Source organism: Ctenocephalides felis, unplaced genomic scaffold (genome assembly GCF_003426905.1).
Source record: "Ctenocephalides felis isolate EL2017-DRISC unplaced genomic scaffold, ASM342690v1 CF-g0.4_SCAFFOLD_03571, whole genome shotgun sequence".
NCBI classification, from domain to species: Eukaryota; Metazoa; Arthropoda; class Insecta; order Siphonaptera; family Pulicidae; genus Ctenocephalides; species Ctenocephalides felis.
In genome coordinates, this window is record NW_020539725.1 from 68,356,160 (window position 1) to 68,376,012 (window position 19,853).

Below are 19,853 nucleotides of genomic sequence, written 5' to 3' on the forward strand. Positions count from 1 at the left end.
ACATTTTAGTGAACAACTTTTTTACAAAATGTGGTTAAAAAGTGATTCAAATACAAAAAACATACTTGTGCAAAAAGTAGTGTTGGTGTTATTAATTTTAACAACAATTTCTGTTAATTGTGTAATGTTTTCAATTGGACCTTGTGTTTTTAATGCCTTTGAATCTTGCGAGGCAAATGATATTCATTATTTTCTGTATAGCAGTGATCAACCGAAACTTCCTTATAGATTGGATAATGCAAATATAGAGGTAAGGAAAATAAAAGTTATAAAAAAATATTTTATGAATATAAATCTACCATGATATAATTTAGAGCAAATTGCTGTATATATTTGCTCTGTGAATAAAAATCAGGTTAATAAAACTATTACCCAACTTAAAATTGCGGAACTAGGGACGTCTATACTTCAGAAGAAGTATTATAGCAAATAGGGCTAATTTAGAGTAATAGAATAAATTTCTATATCAAATTAACAATCTCTGGTCTTATTTCTTTCTACCTACTAGTAAAGAAAGTGTTAAAAGACGTCGCATAGAATATCAATAAACTTCCATCTATCTAATTTGTATTTGGAGTCTTCATTTAGAAGTCTACGCCTCTATTTCGTACATTGTTAGTTAAAAATGGACAGAATTAGCGCGTTGTGGAGCATTGTCAAATATTTTAGTAGGTACGTGCTGGCATTTGTCAATAATGTGTCAATTAGATGTTTGAAATAAAATTATATACCGTATAGTTGAAACTGTTAGAGCTCAACTCAAATTTTTGAGTGTGGAGTTCCTTAAAAACGAAACCAATTTTTTTTGTCCAATATCCAATAATAATTTAATCTACTTGGGGGGCGTCCATTATTCACGTGAGGCTTTGAGGGGAATGCAGGGATTTGACAAAAAAAATAATAAAATATCATGTGGAGATGAGAGGGGTATAGTAAGATATCAGGTGTATTTATTTTTTACCTGAGTTTTCAAAAAAATTCAAAAATTTTACGATTTTTGCATGAATAAAACTGCACGTGATGTTTGTAGAGGGTAGGGGGTGGAATTTAAATATTACCAAGGGGGAGGAGAGTCTCAAAATCCCAAATGGACGACCCCTTAATTGAACACTTCTGCATTTCTCCAAGTATGCATAAACAAGTGTTATCAGAAAAAATTAAATATCAAATTACATCGATGCCAAATATTTGTGGAGAAAATTTGCTCCAAGTTAGATTAAGTATGCCATAATTTTATAAAAAAAAAAGTGTACAAAAAATATCGACATAAAATCATCGTAGAATTACAAAGTATTGAGTTTTAATTATTTATGGAAATTGTCACCAATTTGTTATGGAATGCATTTTAGGGAAGGTATATAACTTCGGGTAATGTGAGGTGACAAGAAAATTTTTTATACATTGAACTGTTATTGAGCATGAGACTACTGAAATCCAAACCTTATTTATTATTTTATGCAAAATTTGATGGAAAACTGTTTCACATAATTGATACCAGCTTTATTTATGCAAAGCATGTGTAAAGAATCCAACAATATTTTCGTAAAAACCTGACAATATTTTGAGGTAAAATTATCGCAGTGAAAATTATATAAAAATCTAGCAAAAATCTTATGAGAATCTTGTATGTACTTTTAGGGGGCGTCCATTAATCACGTGACCGATTTTTTAATGATTTTAGAATCCCCCTCCCCATTGGTGATATTCAAAATTACCCCCTCTACCACGCTCTCCAAAAATCACTTGTATTTCTAGTTACAAGAAAAAAATGTAAATTTTTCTACCTCTGGGGGTGTCCATTATTCACGTGACCGATTTTTTAAGATCTTTTGGATCTCAAAGCAACATTGCCACTTACACCTAAGTTTGTGGTGTATTTTTTACACTGATGCTGAGTTAAATCACAACTTATATTATTTAATCAAATACTAAAATTTTGTTATCAGATACCAAATCGGTTCAATCTATCATGGCCAATGAAAGTCATCCTGCACGGTTATGCTGGCAGTTTAGACTACAATGCAACTGCAGACATCAGAAGAGGTAACACATTTCCAATCACAAATAAATTTAAAATCATTTATAAAATTTCAATTTTTATCCCAGCGTACATGAGAATACCCAACGTCAACGTCCTTGCCGTCGATTGGGGCGAATTGGCCACTTTGCCGTGTTATCCAGCAGCTGCTTTCAACACTGTGCAAGTTGGCCATTGTACTGCCAATATGCTTCTGGCCCTGTCTATCTTGGACGAACGTTTTAAACCAGAAGATGCTCATTTGATAGGGTTTAGTTTGGGCGCTCATGCTGCAGCATATGCTGCTAATTATCTTAAGAAATTGACGGGGGCTTTGCAGAAACGAATCACAGGTAATAATGGTCACAGGCGATAATAGTCATATGTGATAATGGTCACAGGTAATAATAGTCATAGGTAATAATAGTCACAGGTAATTAACAAATATTGATGAACTTAACACTTTGGGGACGGCTGTCCACCTCAGTGGACAAACATACTCTGTGAGACACTGACTATTTGATAAACAATGACTCAGTTTGCATCAAAACGTTGAATAAATTACATATAGCAGTGATAAACAGTACTGTATTTTGAAAATAATTTTAAGTTATATTAGTAGAATATTTAGCTTTTTTCTTTGCTATATAGTCTTTTTTTAAATATTAAAAATGACCGAGCGCTTTTAAATATGCCAAAACGACTGGTAAATTTTGTGAATTAAGCAGTAGTGAAGATGAGTTTCAAATAGACATTCTTACAGACAAATTACTATTCGCACCGAAGATAGTGATGAATGTGATGATGATATTATTCAACCAACAAAAAGAAGAAGAAGTTCGACAAATTAAATGAAGATTGGTAAGACATTAGCGAATGTGCCGATTCTCTTTCAATAATCGAGTTTGACATACATCAACAAACACCGCGACTACAAATACCAAGCAATATAAGATATCCAATAGATTATTTTACTTTATATTTTACAAATGAATTATTAGACAATATGATAGAAAAAACAAACTATTATGGCAACAAAATGAACAAATATACTGACTAATCAGTATATTCTAAATGCAAGAGAAAAAAAGGGGATTGTATTGTCTGTTCTGACAGAAAAGTACCAGGAGGAAGGCGACGAACAACATTATAAAACATGTCAAAATCAAATTGAAATGGAAATTGTTTAGAACGTCATAATTCTTTATAAAATGATCAAAAATAAATTAATATTATAAATGTATGTCCTTCAATGACCACAAATTTTTATCAAACAAATTGCATAGCATACACAATGAAATCAAGTTTACAGCCGGTACAGTAGATTGTTTTGAAATCGGTGCCGTCCCGTATGGGTTAAAATACTCATGAACTTAATTGTGCAATAGTTAAAGCTCGCGGTCTTGTTTGGACGGGGTCATGAGTTCGAGCCCTGATCTGGACAACCTGACATCGCAGCATTGGTGGCAGACATTATATTGGTTGATTGCAACTGCACTGGCCAAAAATATCATCACAATGACATAAATCGTCTATACCCACTGATTTCTTGAAGTTACTATTTATTCGACTAAAATTATCCTAGCAATATTATAAACATCTGATATCAAGCTTTTGCCATAAATCAATGGTTCCCAAAATTTCTATTTCCCATGTTGAACCAATGTTATTCTTCTTCACAGGTTTAGATCCTGCACTGCCATTTTTTTCAACTCCTCAATTGTCCTGGAAATTGGACTCCACAGATGCCCATTACGTAGACATCATCCATACTGATGCTGGTTATTTAGGAAAAGCCGAAGCCTTGGGTCATGCTGATTTTTACGTCAATGGTGGATCCAAACAGCCAATTTGTAAAGGAGAAGAATGTAAAAATAAATTCCATCAATATTATTTATAACATTCAAAATAGTTAATAATGTAGATTTTGTTGGTTTTGTCTAGAAACCAAATTAGGCCATACTAAAGAAGAAAGTAGGTATATATGTATGAGCATGAATTTTCTCATGTAGAATTTTCTGGTTCTTAAGACCCCAAAGACTAAATAGATTTCATGAACTTCTAATAATTTTAACAGTATTTTGGAATCTACTAATTTTACCTGCATTTAATGGAACTCTGAGAAGTTTTATAACATAATCCTTACTTCAGTGACAATGACCTTATCTTCCGCAAAAAATGCAAATTTCATGATTCATTTAAACTTTTCAGATGAGCATTTGTGCAGTCACAATGCAGCGCCCGCATATTTTGCAGAAAGCATAATTTCCAAGGTAGGGTTCTATGGTTCCAAATGTTCATCTTACATCGAACATATTTTGCGATGGTGCCCGGCCGATAATAAGGACACCAGAGAGATTATGGGAGAACCTTCAAAACCAGGGTAAAAAAAATAATAAATATACAGAAAACTAATTATTCATAAAAGATAGCTTAGGTAGAAGATGTCTTTAGACAAAATTAGATGATAAACAGTATCTTAAATTTTTATTGTGTTTTAACTTATGCTGTTATTTAATTAAGTTAAATATTATCGCCAACACCATATCTATAATAATTTGGAATTGGTTTTTAAAGCCCCGAGAGATATGATTTCAGTAAAAAAATCAGATTTATTTTATTCATAAAATTTTTTTTTTGTTTTTTAGGTAACAGTTAAGTTTAACTTTTATCTTTATTTAAATTGAATGTTACATTTTATTTCCAGAACCGTTGGTGTCTTCTACGTGCAGACAAATGAAAAACAACCTTTTGCCAAAGGTTAAATACCAGAAATAAACCAAAAATACTATATATAAGATTTAAGATTTATTGTTTTTTTTTACATATTATGCATATTTAAATTATACGACGATTTTATATATTAAATACAATTTTATTATATAAAAAAACGAATTTTTATTTGGCAAATCTAAAGAGGCCTAAAAGTAGTTCGATCAAGGTATCCACATATGTATCTATATGTAATAAAGTATTTAAAAAAAAAACTAGGTGATGAAGTTTAACACGTTCGTGGACGTAAATGCTATAGCATTAATATTTTCATTATGATGCAGAATGACATGAATGCAATAGCATCCAAATTTCAAAGTCAATTACATTTTAAATTTAATTGTCAATTCATGTTACGACTTGGCTTGAGAATCACAAAATTTCTTACTCACAAAATCTTCATTTTTTGCATAAAGTGTTCAAAAACAATGCCTACTTACATGTTTACGAAATCCCAATTAAGGAATTGATTTTACAAATTATAAATTCCGAGCACGTCTGTTTACGGTACTGAGGTTTGGCCGATTCTCACCCGTTGTCACATACGTGTGTGAAATACACTTAAGAAATCGATTTTTACAACAAAAAAAATTGAAATTTTAAAAAATATAATTCAGGACTACTTAACAAGGACAGTAACAATTTTAGCAAAGTATAAAAATTGGCAGTCACTTTATTTTTAAATTTGTTGTGATGTAAAAAAACTGTTTGAAAACCGTTTATGGGGGCAGTCAGTTTATAATATATTAATCGTTATATACCAGATGAACGCTATAGCATCCATGTCAAGTATAGTGCTTCTATTTTACGCAATTTGCTTGTCCAAGGTAATTAGTGACTACGGACAAAGATAAGACTAGTGAGAAAAAAACATCGTGCCTTAAGACAAATTGCTGGAGTTTCCCGTACCAAAAATTAAAATTATTAAAAAGCCTTAAAAATTTTTTAAAACTTAGAGAAAAACGAGATTTTTGAGAATCTTTGAAAAAAAATTGAACTTTTTCAAAAACTTTTTTTACATTTTGAATTTTTTTTATAATTTGAATTTTTCTGAAAATTTTAATTTTTTTTTTCAAAGTTATCGCGCTGCGTGGATGTTTTTTGAATTATTTAAATCAGTTGATCCGTGTTCCCGAAATCGTCGACAAAAATTTGTATCCGCACACACACATACATCTATTTTTTCTAAAGAATGCCAAAATGTTCAGAAACCTCTGAAACATAAAGCTATATAAGTAATGATATAAAACAATAATATATCCTTGGACCTGAGTTAAACTCCAACACGATTCAGGGAAAAATAGTGTAAGAGATTTTCCATTGCCAATTGGAAACATATTTTTGATCTATTACTCAATAATTATTAAAAATTAATGCGATTTGAATTGAAATTTACTTCTTATGTGGAATGTCAAATCAGTTTGATCAAAAATCCTAAACTAATGGTGCATAGTGCTATGCCTCAAGGCAAATTGCTGGAACTTCGCTTATAAAAATAAAAATTCTCAAATAAATCATTATAAATAGTATAAATTTTATGATTCATATTTGAAAGATCTAATAGAATATAAGTGCTTATATTATGGCTACAATCTGTTTACAAAAAGAAAAAAAAAAATATCTATTCGAAATGCATACTCTGAATGCTTCCTAGAACCTTATCTCATATTTCTTATTCTTATTATACTCAGAGTGCGCAAAGTAAAAATATTTATTATAACTATAGAACAAAAAATTTTGAAATTTTTTGAAAATTCTGAAAAATTAAAAAAAAATTTAATATTTGAATTTGTTTGGATATTTTGATATTTTTCGATATTTTGCAATCGCCAAACCTGCTTTGCAAAAAACTAATCGGCACGTCTCCCAATCAATAGGAATCGAATGTTTTTTGAATCGTTCAAATCGTGGACAAAAAGTTGTATCCGCAACCACATACACACATCAAATTTTCTACGGTATGCCAAAATGTTCAGAAACCTTTCAAACGTAAAGAAATGCAAAAATTTTCATTTCTCATTTTGGAATATTAAGAAACCTGATATTGTTATCCTACTTCAGCCACTGTTTCTTCTACTTTTACCGTTTTATTCCGATTCAGCACATGTTGTTGTCCACTTAACTTACCATCGGGCCAGTAAGCCATCGCGATCGCAAATGTGGTGTTGAATTATAAACGTGATCGGCAATCAATCAAACTACTAAAATCAAAAGAAGAAATGAAGTACGACACGCACTTTGGAGGTGTCCGACATCGACCATTATCAACGGCGACGACAGTTATTTGTTAATGTGTCAATTTAATTTCATTTTAATGTGCACTTAATGATACGTATAATATTATTATATTGTTGTCATTATGTTCTGTGATAATCGTGTGTGCACTTTAAAAAAATGTGCAGTTGGTGAAGTGAATTTGTTAAGGAATTCTGTGCTCGTTCTGGCAGTTTTAGGTAAGTACCACAATAATTCAATCAAATCCACCCCATAATTTTTGAAGTAAAACTTCTTTAGACGCGACTAGGGTGTAAATCCGTACAAATGCAACGGAAGTGCGTTACGGCGGATAAGATAAGAGTCGAGTGCCAAAGATTCGTCATTCGCTCTCAATGATATGATTTCTATACGGGTCGATTGTGATTAGTTGTCGCGTATGTGAATAGAGATCTGTCGTTGTATGCGTACCGTATCAACAAGGAAATCGGCATAGATAAATAAACATTTTAAAGTTACATCGTGGTACAAATCTTGATTTAATAAAAAAATGCCTGAATCGGTATTTTATCCTATTCCCCGTAAATATTTATAATGAAAATAATAAAACAAATGCAACATTTGCGCCGTGTACTAATCGTATGTTTATTGATTAGAAATAATTTCTATATTATTTGTAGTTTCTATAAATCTTTGAAGTTATTGAAATGGAAAATATTTTTTAGGCAAAACAGATATTACAGCTGTTCAAAGAATGAGATTATACCGCCAGCGAAAGAGTAAAAAAAATATCTTCAATCAATGAATGTATGTTAATTTTAGTTACATGAAGTTCTTTAAACACAATTATTATAATATATGATGAGTGAAGTTGCGAAAACAATATTTGTTTAGGCATTGTTTAACATAATCCACTATGTGAACGAATATTATAGAAGTTATTAATCAGCAATAACTTCATTTCTCTAATGAAGGTTCATTTCTAAATGCTAATTACAATGACAAACCGATCATATCATATTTGAAGTATGACTTTAATTACATTATTGTTTTTAAATATTATACATATTTTTAATGCTATTATAATAAATATATAACTAATAATTTATCATTATATAAATGTGTATAATGGTTGACACTAATGTGTGCATCACGAGTTTAACCATATTACTAATAAACATAATTCGAAATTGTTATACGATGTATTATATATTATTTTTACTTAAATGCCATCTTGTACAGTAGCAAATAACGCGGACTCTTTTTTTGTTTCTAGTATTTTTTGCCCAAGCAACACCTATCAAAAGCAACAAATTCCTTATACTAAGAAACGCAACTGAACCACCAAACAGACGAGATGTGACAATTGGATCATGCGTCCTGGTTTTGGCCAGGACTTGCCCGGATCCTGATGTGAGATTTTATTTGTTCACCAGACGAAACCCGACTGTGAGACAATACGTTATATTCGGACGAACTGTTGAAGAATCGAATATCACGAAATCGAATTTCGATCCTAAATTGCCTACAAAAGTCATCATACATGGTTACAATTCGGATATGTATCTTGGACCACTTATAGACATGAGAGCAGGTAATAAAAAAATACAACAACAATGGTAATTATTATTACTATGTTTTTTCCTCTAGAATATCTCCAACGTGATAGATACAACATATTTGCCTTAGATTGGTCACCTTTGGCACCATCACCATGTTATCCGACAGCGGTGCACAACACTAGGCACGCGGGCGAATGTTTGGCACAAATGTTAACAACCCTTCGTAAAATTGGAGCAAAAAACGTGCACGTCATAGGATTTAGTCTTGGGGCTCATGTGCCTAATTTTGCTGCAGTCGCTATGAGACCACATGTGATAGAACGAGTAACTGGTAGGAAACTGATTTACTTATTTTCTGACCAACAATCAGGATTTCTATGAACTGTTATTATGATTGATAGTTTTATAAGGTAACCCATTGGTTGGTTTGGGTTCTGTATGTGACACATATAAACAATATATCACTACTGCTTGATATCGGGTTGTCCATAACTCGTAATTAAAAATCTCACAAACTAAATTCGAGCCACAAAGTTTTAGAAAAAAAATAATTTTTGTTTTTCAGGATTGGATCCAGCAATGCCCCTGTTTGCAACAGCAGAACCTGATGACAGATTGGACGAAAGTGATGCACTATTTGTCGATGTTATACATACAAATGCTTTAGTGCAGGGACAAATAATATCTTCTGGACATGTAGACTTTTATATGAATGGAGGTGTTACACAGCCAGGATGTTGGCAAGGACCAGAAAGTAAGAAATTTAAACCAATATCATCATATTTTTGATATTTACATCCAAATCTTGTTTTATTTGAGAATGTTTGCAGAGGTAGCACTCCACAAAGAAACGAGAATTTCAATAAGCAATTGACAAAAATAATATTTTAGTTTAAACAAATTATTAATACTAAGCTAACCAAAACTATATACACTCTTAACACAATCAACAAAAAAAAAAAAACAATTTAATTATAAAAATCAACTTTAGCATAGAACCAAACCCAAAGTTCAACAATTGGTAACCCCGAACGTTTTTGATAACCGTTTATAACAAAATTTTATATATCTTCATAGAAATTTTTTTTGATCAAGTAAACTTCAAATATTTACACAACTCCCTATTTCCTACTTTAATTTACACAACCATCTAAATAGTCAAGTACTAAAACCTTTATATTTTTTCAATTAAAATATCTACACTTCAGATATCTATTTTTATATTTTAGTAACAATTCCACCCTTCATCATTTTTAAAATATTATCCACAACATTTTTTATTTAGATCCTTTTGCCTGTAGTCACCATCGAGCACCTGATTATTTCTGTGAATCCATCAACAGTCGCAAAGGATTTTGGGGTTGGTCTTGTCCAAGTTTTTTGTATTATTTACTCGGATTGTGTCCTCCAAGAAGTAATCAGGTATAAAATTTTACATAATAAACTTGTCAAACGTAATTGCAATAAGAAACTGGTTTACAGATTCAAGCTGGAGAAGATTGTGCACCCAATTCCAAAGGATTTCACTTAGTCGAAACAAGATCTGATATGCCTTTTGCTTTGGGCAAAATAACTGAGTTATCAGAATCGAATGGACAAGATACACGAGATGTATTTAACCAACTACAAAGACTTACTTGTAAGTACTTGAAAATGCCTATTGTAATACCACTCATTATTTTTATTAAGAAAAAAAACAATTTTACGAAATAAATACTTGGTGTTTATCAAATTAAACTTGCTACTTATTTTTTTAGTATATCCAACAAAACCTCAACAATCAACAATGAACCGAGACGATTGGGGAAAACTGGAAGGAGGCTTCAACAATATACAAGGGGCAATTTATGTGCCAAGAAATTTGAAAACAACACAAGATGAAGATTGGGATTTGTCACATATTCCTGTATTTCAAACGAATAATTTAGCCAAGAGATCTCATAACAAAAACTCAAATTCCAAAATAACAATAGAAAATGAAATAAATGATGAAAATCTCAGAATGTTGATGGATGATTTTTGTGGTTTAAAATGTGATAGTAATAAAAGGTTTGATGATGAATGAATTATTTCTTTAACATAGTTTTTTTTTATTAAGGTATAGTTGACCAAAAAAAAATATAGAAAATGATAAACTATAGTATTATCGTTGCAAGTATTCCAAGTTTTTGACAAAATAAAACATACTGACTATCTTGCGTAATAAACCAGAATTTTTGGTTGAAGAAGTATTTATAAAAAAAAACTCAATACTTGACCAAAAGTTTTTAAATCACTTCAAATAACTCAGATTTACATTTTTAACTGCGAAGAAATTCGGTTTTATAATAAAATAAGACTTTGTCTAAAAATCTATTCATTTTCACAGGATTTACTATTTCTGCTCCTAATGATATATCCAACCCAGTATAACTGAAACCATAGTCTTTAAACAATAATAAATAAAATTCTTTTATAACATTTAAGTACATTTACTCTTCAAATAAAATATTAACAAATATAGAAGCTTAGACACATAATATCATTTTGGGCCCCAACTTACTGTCTAAGTTTATCCATTACACATATATTTTGGCAACATTGGCCTTCGGCCAGCATATATCCATCATAACCATTTTTTATACTTTTGGTTGCACAGCATTATCCATAAACGAAGCCAATTTAACATCTCGACCACTCAATCCATTAACATCATGAGACGACAAAGTCACTTGGACTTTATTGTAAACATTGAACCATTCTGGATGGTGATCCATTTTTTCGGCTTGCATGGCTACACGGGACATGAACCCAAAAGCCTGGTAAAGGAGAATCAGCATTATATGCCTCCAAGAATAAATAAGAATAATCTCACCTCGTTAAAGTTTTTGAACATGAATTCCTTGTATATAGCATCTCGAGCATTGACCATACTCCAGCCGGAGTTTAGGAGAGGCTGGAGGAGGGTTGATCTTTCTTGTTCTGATAGAGCCTATGTAAAAAGGATATGTATGTTGATGGGGTAAATAGTAACAGGTGTGAAATCACCTAATGCTCGTAGCACTTGATATGGTATTCATTTGTTCGATGTTTGCAGTATAAATAGAAAACTGCTCATACTATAAAGTTCTAGTCATACGATATGTAAACTTTCATAATATAATAGTAAGAGTACCTTTTGTCACTTACTTTCTTGGTAATGAGATATAAGTTTTACAAAAAAGTAGCAAAATTTTGAAATAAATAAAGTATTTTACACTTAAACAACATATTTGCATTCTGGCATAATCAATTTTACTATAACTATAATCAATGGAGTATTTAATTAGGTATTAACTCCAAACAGAGAATATGTCAAATTATCCTTTGCAAAATTTGAAGGTTAAAATGTCATACAAAATGTTTTACAACAAATTGCACAGAACAAACATCTGTATCATAAGAATATTAATTTATAAGTATGTAGTTTATAACTATTTTTACAATTGTATTTCTCTTACCATTTTTAATTTACTTTTAGTGTCGGTTTTAATGTGCCTCCAACTTGTTGAAGTGTTCACCACGAATGATTTTCCAGAGCATTTGTAAATGTTGTAAAGGCTATCAATGGCACTGTAACGGGTCACGATCATAATCACAAAACTAGTTTGCAACTTTCAATTGAAATTCTTGCATGAAAAAAACCTTGCACAAGTGACAGTTAAATAATACAAGATATTTAATGCACCTGAGTTATATGTCGCACTTTTAACTTTGTGGTTAGGTTTAACGTACCGCGGCGTAATTTGTTGAAATTGTTAAAAAATGGTATAGGAGTTTTGTTGGTATATCCACGGCACCATATGATTTAATTAATTTGAGTTTTTTTTAATAAATCTGTGTATATGCACTAACACTAAACAAAATCTCTTAATTCAAAAACCACTGGACTTTTATTTTTGATTAACAAAGCCCTAACAAAGCCTTCAATTAATTGTTGATAACTGGTCTGAAGATAGGTTGAAATACACCTATCTTCACACCTTTCAAAATAAGAACGTCCATTTTGGCGCTCAATTTGAATATAAAATTGAATTTTCTAAAGTTTTTCCAAGTTATTTTGAATCGTTTGATAATCAAAAGAAGTAAAATTTGAAATGCATGAGTAATTTTTGACTTCTTGTCGATGTTTTCTCAAAAACGGATGAACCGATTTCAAAAATTTAAAAGCCGTTCGATGTAACTTAAAAAGTATTCGTGTTAGGATTAGTTTTGCGCAACGATCAGCCAAGCCGTTTCTTTATAATTAGCAGAAAAGTGCATAATTTTTTGACCACGTTCTAGCCTAAAATCCTGAACCGATTTTAAAAACTTGAAAACTATCTGAAAGATTTTAGTTGAAAATTTTGGTGAGAAGGGGTTTTGGTGTCGATGGGCCGGATTTTCTTCCAAGAATCAAGAACTTTTTACCCAGGAAACTTTCTTGAATACATACCAATTATTATAAAATATAAAAATTGAAATATATAAGCACTGCCTTTGCAATATTTTGTTCTTGCGACAACTGCTGAATCAAAAAGTATATATATAAGTCCAAATTCTACCAGAATTAATTGCCCAATTATTATTTTTTATACAGACCCCGCCATCTAGTTTTTTGTAATTTTGATCTAAGAATATTTAATTTTATTTAATATAAGGATTGTACTTTAAAAAATCTGAGAAAATATTCAATAGTTTTCTTCTATAGCATTTTCAAAAAAAAAGGTTGTTGGGCAAATCTGTCACTACAGGACACAAGGTGCAAAATTTGCAAAGTTGTCCTTAAGAATTAATAAACTTTTTTTTTAAATATCTAAATAATATCAGACTATTACTTGTGATGCCGATACTAACACAAATTTTAATATAAATTACAGAAAAAAAGCAGAATTACCTCTGAACTAGTTTATAGATAAAATTCTCATTGCTAAATATCCTGGATTATGCAATTGATTAAATTTAATTTCGTAAATAAATTCGATTATAGATTTAATTCAATGCAATATAATAATATGTTATAATCCTTGTATTATTTTAATTCACTATTCGCCTAGTGTAATAACAGTAAATAAGCTGCAAAATTCATATCATATGCAAATATTATGTATAACCAAATCGCTAAAGCTTTTGCATATAATATGCATTTTTTAGCACATTAAAATGTATTATGGCTCGAATAGTTAAATATTTCGTTATTTTTTACCAAACTTGTTCGTGGCTTAGTGGTAAAAGCTTTGGTCTAGTAATAATCTTATCAGAAACAAGAATAGACAACCATTGGGTAGCTTTCTAATATTTCTGGGATATAAAGAATTACATCAATAAAACTTATAGAACACGAACAATAATTATCAACTGTTCAAAAAAAAATGGAGTATTTTTTCATATTCTACGATTTAGAAGATTCAGCATCTTATATTCATTAATTATAAAAGTTCATCAAGAAATTATATATAATTGTATCTGAATCATACGAGCAGGAATAATTGCAGCTTAGCAAGAACTTTTTTCCAACTTTAGTATATTTTTTTATACATTTATAACACAATTTTCTGATTCGCCAAATCGGAACAAAAGCAATTAAACCTACATCATGTGTTATCTAACAATTTATAATTCGATAATTGTCGATAAAATTAGGCCAAAATTAGCAATTTAATCTGATCCCTAGAAATACTTTCACTTATCATTAATTAATACGTATTGCTATATATACAATTTATATAAAAAATAGATGTCTGCAATTGTTTATTCATGTAACTATTATTGTCAGATCTGATCATTGCTCACCGATGAATGAATTCTGATAAGAATAAATATGATATTAATCATATAAACATATTGAGAAATCGGAAGCCATGAAGTAAATTTATTTCAAAATGAAAGTGTCGAAATTTTGAAATCCGTCACGGTAAGTTCTTTTTACTTTGTGATATGATTTTTGGGTTTGATTAGAATCGGTATTGGTGTTTTTCCTAGCTTTTAATGTATTCATTTAAATATTGTTATTGTTTTTAAAATTTAGAAGTTGTTTTTATAAATTTCTAGATGAGTATCAGAGGTGTTGCTAAATATACTCAAAAAAAACTAAATTTATTAGCATTTTAAAAACTCGCCTGAATCAGAAGAATATTTTACACTCTCCGCCGTAAATAATTATAATGAAAATAATAAAACAAATGAAACATTTATGCCGTGTACGAAACGTAAGTTTATTGAAATAATTTCTAAATTATTCGTAGTTTCTATAAATTTTTGAAGTTATTAAAATGGAAAATGTTTTTTAGGCAAGACAGTTTTGCTTCAATCGCCTGTGAACCTTACGCACACTGTTTTTTGTTGATAGATTTTCTAGTTTTGAGCACTGTTCTTTAGTTTATAATACCTGAATATAATTTTTCACGATACGTAATTTAATTGTTTTATATTTGCTTGAACAGTCATCATGAAATTTAGTTATCCATCCACCTTTGAAAATACCCATTTTAAATCTTACATAATATCCACTAACAAATTCACACTCGTGCTCGACAAGGAAATATAATTTTCTGACAATTTCGCAACAACTAAAACTTTTCCTGTTCTTTCTCTGATGAATTCTTAATGTAATTTTCGCAAAAGTGAACGAAAATGAAAAAGCAGTCAGGACTTTTATTATGGAATTACTTTTTAATCAACATACACAACAACAAGTGGCAAAGTTTCAAGGTTGAAAGGAAATAATATATTTGGTCATATCCGTCATCATAAGATAAGGAAGAAATATTTTTAGTCAGTTCAAAATTTAGGAAAAGAGAGAAAAATTCTGCTTAATAAGAATTAGAACATTGTCTTGAATGGACTTAACCACTGAACTGATTTTAAACTTAATTTGCTCGATGAATCTTAATTTATAGTCGAAATATTTTATTACTGGTCGTCAATGTTAGTCACTATTTAAAAAAAATCAAACTATAGCAAAATTTGTCAAGGTCAAAAATTGAACATAAACACAATATCTGATCATTGAAACCTGCAACTTTGCGATTTAAGCAACATTTAACAAATGACTTTACTACTTATTTTGTATTGAGAATAATACATGTAGAAAAATTAATGTTGTATTTTTATGAAAATTAAAAACCTAACCACACTCAATAATATTCCACTGATACTGATAATATGTATTTTAAAAATGAATAGAAGTGACACGATTTAATTTAAATCTTCATCCGTCTCATATCTTCAAAAAATAAATAACGCAACAAAAATGATTTCGAAGAAGGTCATTTGACTTTTTAATCTGTAAAATACTGGAAAAATCTTAGTTGTTTGACACCAGCCTGGTAACAACAAAAATTAGAGTTAATTGTGTATGCAATTATGCCCTTTCCACAAAACTATTAGAGATTTTTTTTTGCTTTTATTTGGAATTAATGGAAAATCTTTATTGAGTTCTGCAATTATTTTGGATCAAAAATCTTGACACAAATTCCTTCTTTAAGAAAATAGAAAAAAAATTATATGTCTTTTATCATTTTTGGTGAAAATATTCAAAAATCTACAAAAATTATGAATATCGAAATAAAATTACAGGTTCTTTCCCGAAATTTCAAACACTTGAGAAAATCCCAAATGTAAATATTATAAAAGTATCCAACTGTGTCCACTTGAGAATAACAATAAGTCTAGAATAGTTCGCGGTAATATCTTAAGTTATTATTATTACCTCACCCCTCCAACAGGTATTTTATAATAGGGAAGGGAGATCGGGGTAATTTGACTGAAGATACAAATTAAAACCAACTGGACTTAAATTTGGGTCATGATCTAGAAAAAACTTGTATAATAATAATAAAAATATGTAATTGAATCAAATAGCATTAAATTCGGTACTCGGATCGAATCCTGGCCGAGTACCGTAAATATTTTTGTGAAAAAATTTGTCAAAAAAAAATTATGCTTAAAAAGATAATATAATACAGAGAAGAAAAAATATGAGAGGCTAGTTTGCAAAGGCAATAATAACAAAAAAAATTTTTTCTCATTTTCTTCCACGTCATTTCTTTACAGATTTTAATTATGACATAAACTAAGTCTCAAATATAACAAAAAAAATTCTAATATATCTATATTATCAATTACCAAAATATATGAAAGTCGATCCTAATATTAAATTTTTGTTCCACTGCTCCACTATGACTTCGTAAGGATTTATACCTGTTACCCTTGCCTCTATATAATAAATACATATCACCTGTCCCTTTTCGCAACAACCCTTCTGTGACAACAATTCAAATTCAAATAGTAATTTCAATTCGTTTTTGAATAGAGGTAAAAAATAGAGGATGGAAGGGCAGTGCGCGCGCCTTTGGATAAATAGATAACGGGCGGTTAGGCTGGGGACACATGGTAAAAGATACTGGGGGTAAAAGATAAAAGTTAATATTTGATAGTTTGGTAAATTATAGAGGGTAATTATTATTTTAGTTTGTAAATTTTATATTTAGATGCATGTTGAAATTTGATTTATATATGCAATTGGATGTCTAAAAATTCAGAGGCAGACACTTCAGAAGCATTATTGAGTTGACGACATTGTTTTATTAGAGTTGAGTTTTATTAGAGTTATTACTAAACTTAATTATTTAAATTGAATTTAATATTATTAAATAAATTTTCTAATTAACATATGTAAACATTATTATGATGGTAGATTGTTCATGTATATAGACAAAAAAAATAATAGTGAATCAAAAACTGAAAATTTGGCCAATTAATATACACAGCAGCACGAGCTTTGGCCTTTCATCCCTGAAACCACATTGAGCAGCCTGATATCAAGCAGCAGTAATAACCGTTTTCACTTATTGTTAAAAACATAGATCTATATTATTTTTCAGATTAAGAATAGTCATTCCCCGAAATTACTACATCAAATTGGAAATGTATCGTCGGTGAAAGTTCTATAACAAAAATATATCAAATTGTCGGTAAATTTAATGAATTGTATTAAATTATATATACTTTGTAATTGTATTTATATATCATTAATATATCATTATTATATACTAGCTGACCCGGCTAGTAGCTGACGTTGTTTTGCTAAGTAAACAATTTCTAAAGAGTCAAAAAAATTAATACTTTATTTTAAGTGTGTAAAGATATGTTGTTTAAATGTTATGGACAGTGAGGAAATAGAAAAACAATAAACCAATATCTACTCGTTCAATATATTAACAATATTCGTTTCAATACTGATTACGTTTGCAATTTTTCGGATATATTTATATACGTATATATTAAAATATTTCATAAATTATTAAATTAATACATTTCATTCTTTATTTTTTATGGTAATTTATATTTACGTTCAACTTAGTAATTGAATTTATAAAAAAGTTACTTTTAGTTTAGAAGAAAGAAAAGAGAAGAGGGAGAAATTTCTAGAATTTAAAGTACTCAAAGAAAATTTCTAGAACTTCTCGTACCGCAATTTAAAATTGTTAAAAGTTTCCAACTTTTCTGAAAAACTTTGCAAAAATTAGATTTGAAAAATTTTAAAATTCTGAAATTTTTTATCCAACTGTCTAACGGATAGACTTTGGTACAGAACCCATAGAAATGTAAACAAAATTTGTACTTGTTATAAAAATCTCTATAAAATGTCTGATAATTTGATGTGTATGTATCTAAGAATTTTTTACCGCTAAATGGCATTTTCAACTTTTTTTTTATTAAGTCCTCGAAACCGCTAGACCTGCCTTTTAAAAAATTTGATCAGTTCTTTATTTCATCAATACAAATAAAATATATTTTAAATCATTCAAATCGGATGCTCCGTTCTCTCAAAAAATCAATTACTATTTTTAGCACTTTTTGCTCCGTATCTCCGAAACGGCTGGACCTGCCTTTGCCAAAAACTAATCTGCACATCTCCCTATCAATACAAATCAAATATTTAAATCGGTTGATATATGTTTTCGAAATAGGTGACATAACATTGTATTCGCACGCATTCATACATTATACAAAGACAAACATTTCAGAAACCCATTTTTCAAATTAAATAACTTAACAAAAAATTTAAAATGATTAAACAAGTTTTTGACTCGAATTCTTTATTGTTTAATTTTATTGCTAGTAATTTTTTATTCAAATTATTAGAACAGAAAAATTATAGTTAATAGACCAGGATTAAAAAAGTTTAGAAATATTTATTAGTTGTTAATGCGTAATTTTCACATTTAATGATGCAAATTATTTTATGATATCGAAACGAGTTATTGAGCAGAGTGTTCAAATAAAAATATAATACAATTTCAAAATTGAAAAAACAAATTAATAGAAACCAAAGATGCATTTATTAGATACCTAGTGATAAACACTTTTAGTAATAAAAACTATTAAGCAATAAGCCGAATATTTTCTATTCCGAACAATTTAAAAACAAGTTACAATATTTAATGGATTTTTATGTCTGCGGCATGATTTTTTATATTGATTGTAAACAATAAAAAGCAGTTATTAAACTGATGAAATATCTAAATCAGTTAATACAATATGCAACGTTTCTTGGAATTTGAAAGGATTGATGTATTTCCAAATCTTGTAGAACTTATATGATTCCGAGAACTAAAGCACTTGCATCCATCAGAATCCTTTTATTAAAGGATATATTAAAAACCGTTTTTTTTTTCATAAAGAGCCGGTTTTCGAATTTCATAATTTTCGTAAAAAATCTGTTTTTGAAAACTGACAAACTCATTTGAATACAATCGATAGATTGGAAACAAATATGTTAAAATATGAGACATGGTGGTCCTCTGCTCTGATGGACAATAAGATACGGTATACAGTTCTTTATTCTAACTCGGCTTGACTAAATTTTGTTTATTCACTTTTCATGCAAACATATATAAACGTCGTTGTCCAATACATAAGCTCTTATATTTCGTCTATAAAATACAAATAATAAAAGTTACAGTATTCATCATAATTTATTTAAAAACATATAAAATTTCTAGTTTACTTTATTACGGTACGAAAGGTTCCAGCAATTTGCTTCAAGGCACGATGCCATACACCACTAGTTTATCAACTGAATTTTATAATGCTGGCAGTGTGGTCCCAGCCTAACACCGTTTATACCTACACATCGAAATGGGCATCGTGGCTATCTTGTCAAAAGAACATAGTTCAGCGTTCAGTGCGATTCTGTTAACCCCGGGGACAAGATCACTCTGATCTTCTTCCAAAAAAATAAAATAAATAATAAATTTATAAAATTATCGTTAATAAATTATTGA

At 29.6% G+C, this 19,853-nt stretch overlaps 2 protein-coding genes across 2 annotated transcripts; one reads left to right on the plus strand and one right to left on the minus strand.

Annotated features, from left to right (window-relative positions):
- Positions 1-132: 132 nt before the first annotated feature.
- LOC113386617 lies at positions 133-10,630 on the plus strand. Its single transcript, XM_026624386.1, has 12 exons — positions 133-250; positions 1,947-2,043; positions 2,107-2,370; positions 3,700-3,885; positions 4,229-4,400; positions 4,725-4,777; positions 8,280-8,597; positions 8,654-8,896; positions 9,131-9,319; positions 9,851-9,987; positions 10,048-10,204; positions 10,323-10,630. The coding sequence occupies exons 2-12, from the start codon at positions 1,977-1,979 to the stop codon at positions 10,628-10,630; spliced, it is 2,094 nt and encodes a 697-aa protein (XP_026480171.1). The 5' UTR covers positions 133-250; positions 1,947-1,976.
- A 382-nt stretch (positions 10,631-11,012) lies between these two features.
- On the minus strand, positions 11,013-12,439 carry LOC113385166 (pterin-4-alpha-carbinolamine dehydratase). The gene is made up of 3 exons (XM_026622987.1): positions 12,045-12,439; positions 11,420-11,536; positions 11,013-11,363 (listed from the first exon to the last, which is right to left on the minus strand). The coding sequence occupies exons 1-3, from the start codon at positions 12,174-12,176 to the stop codon at positions 11,184-11,186; spliced, it is 429 nt and encodes a 142-aa protein (XP_026478772.1). The 5' UTR covers positions 12,177-12,439; the 3' UTR covers positions 11,013-11,183.
- Positions 12,440-19,853: the final 7,414 nt, after the last annotated feature.

Coding starts and splice junctions, on each gene's coding strand:
- LOC113386617 (XM_026624386.1), top strand. CDS start 1,977: ATGAAAGTCATCCTGCACGGTTATGCTGGCAGTTTAGACTACAATGCA. Junction 2,371..3,699: donor TTTGCAGAAACGAATCACAG/GTAATAATGGTC, acceptor TCTTCTTCACAG/GTTTAGATCCTGCACTGCCA. Junction 9,320..9,850: donor ATGTTGGCAAGGACCAGAAA/GTAAGAAATTTA, acceptor TTTTTTATTTAG/ATCCTTTTGCCTGTAGTCAC.
- LOC113385166 (XM_026622987.1), bottom strand. CDS start 12,176: ATGATCGTGACCCGTTACAGTGCCATTGATAGCCTTTACAACATTTAC. Junction 11,537..12,044: donor CTAAAAGTAAATTAAAAATG/GTAAGAGAAATA, acceptor CTTTTTACATAG/GCTCTATCAGAACAAGAAAG. Junction 11,364..11,419: donor TGTTCAAAAACTTTAACGAG/GTGAGATTATTC, acceptor CTCCTTTACCAG/GCTTTTGGGTTCATGTCCCG.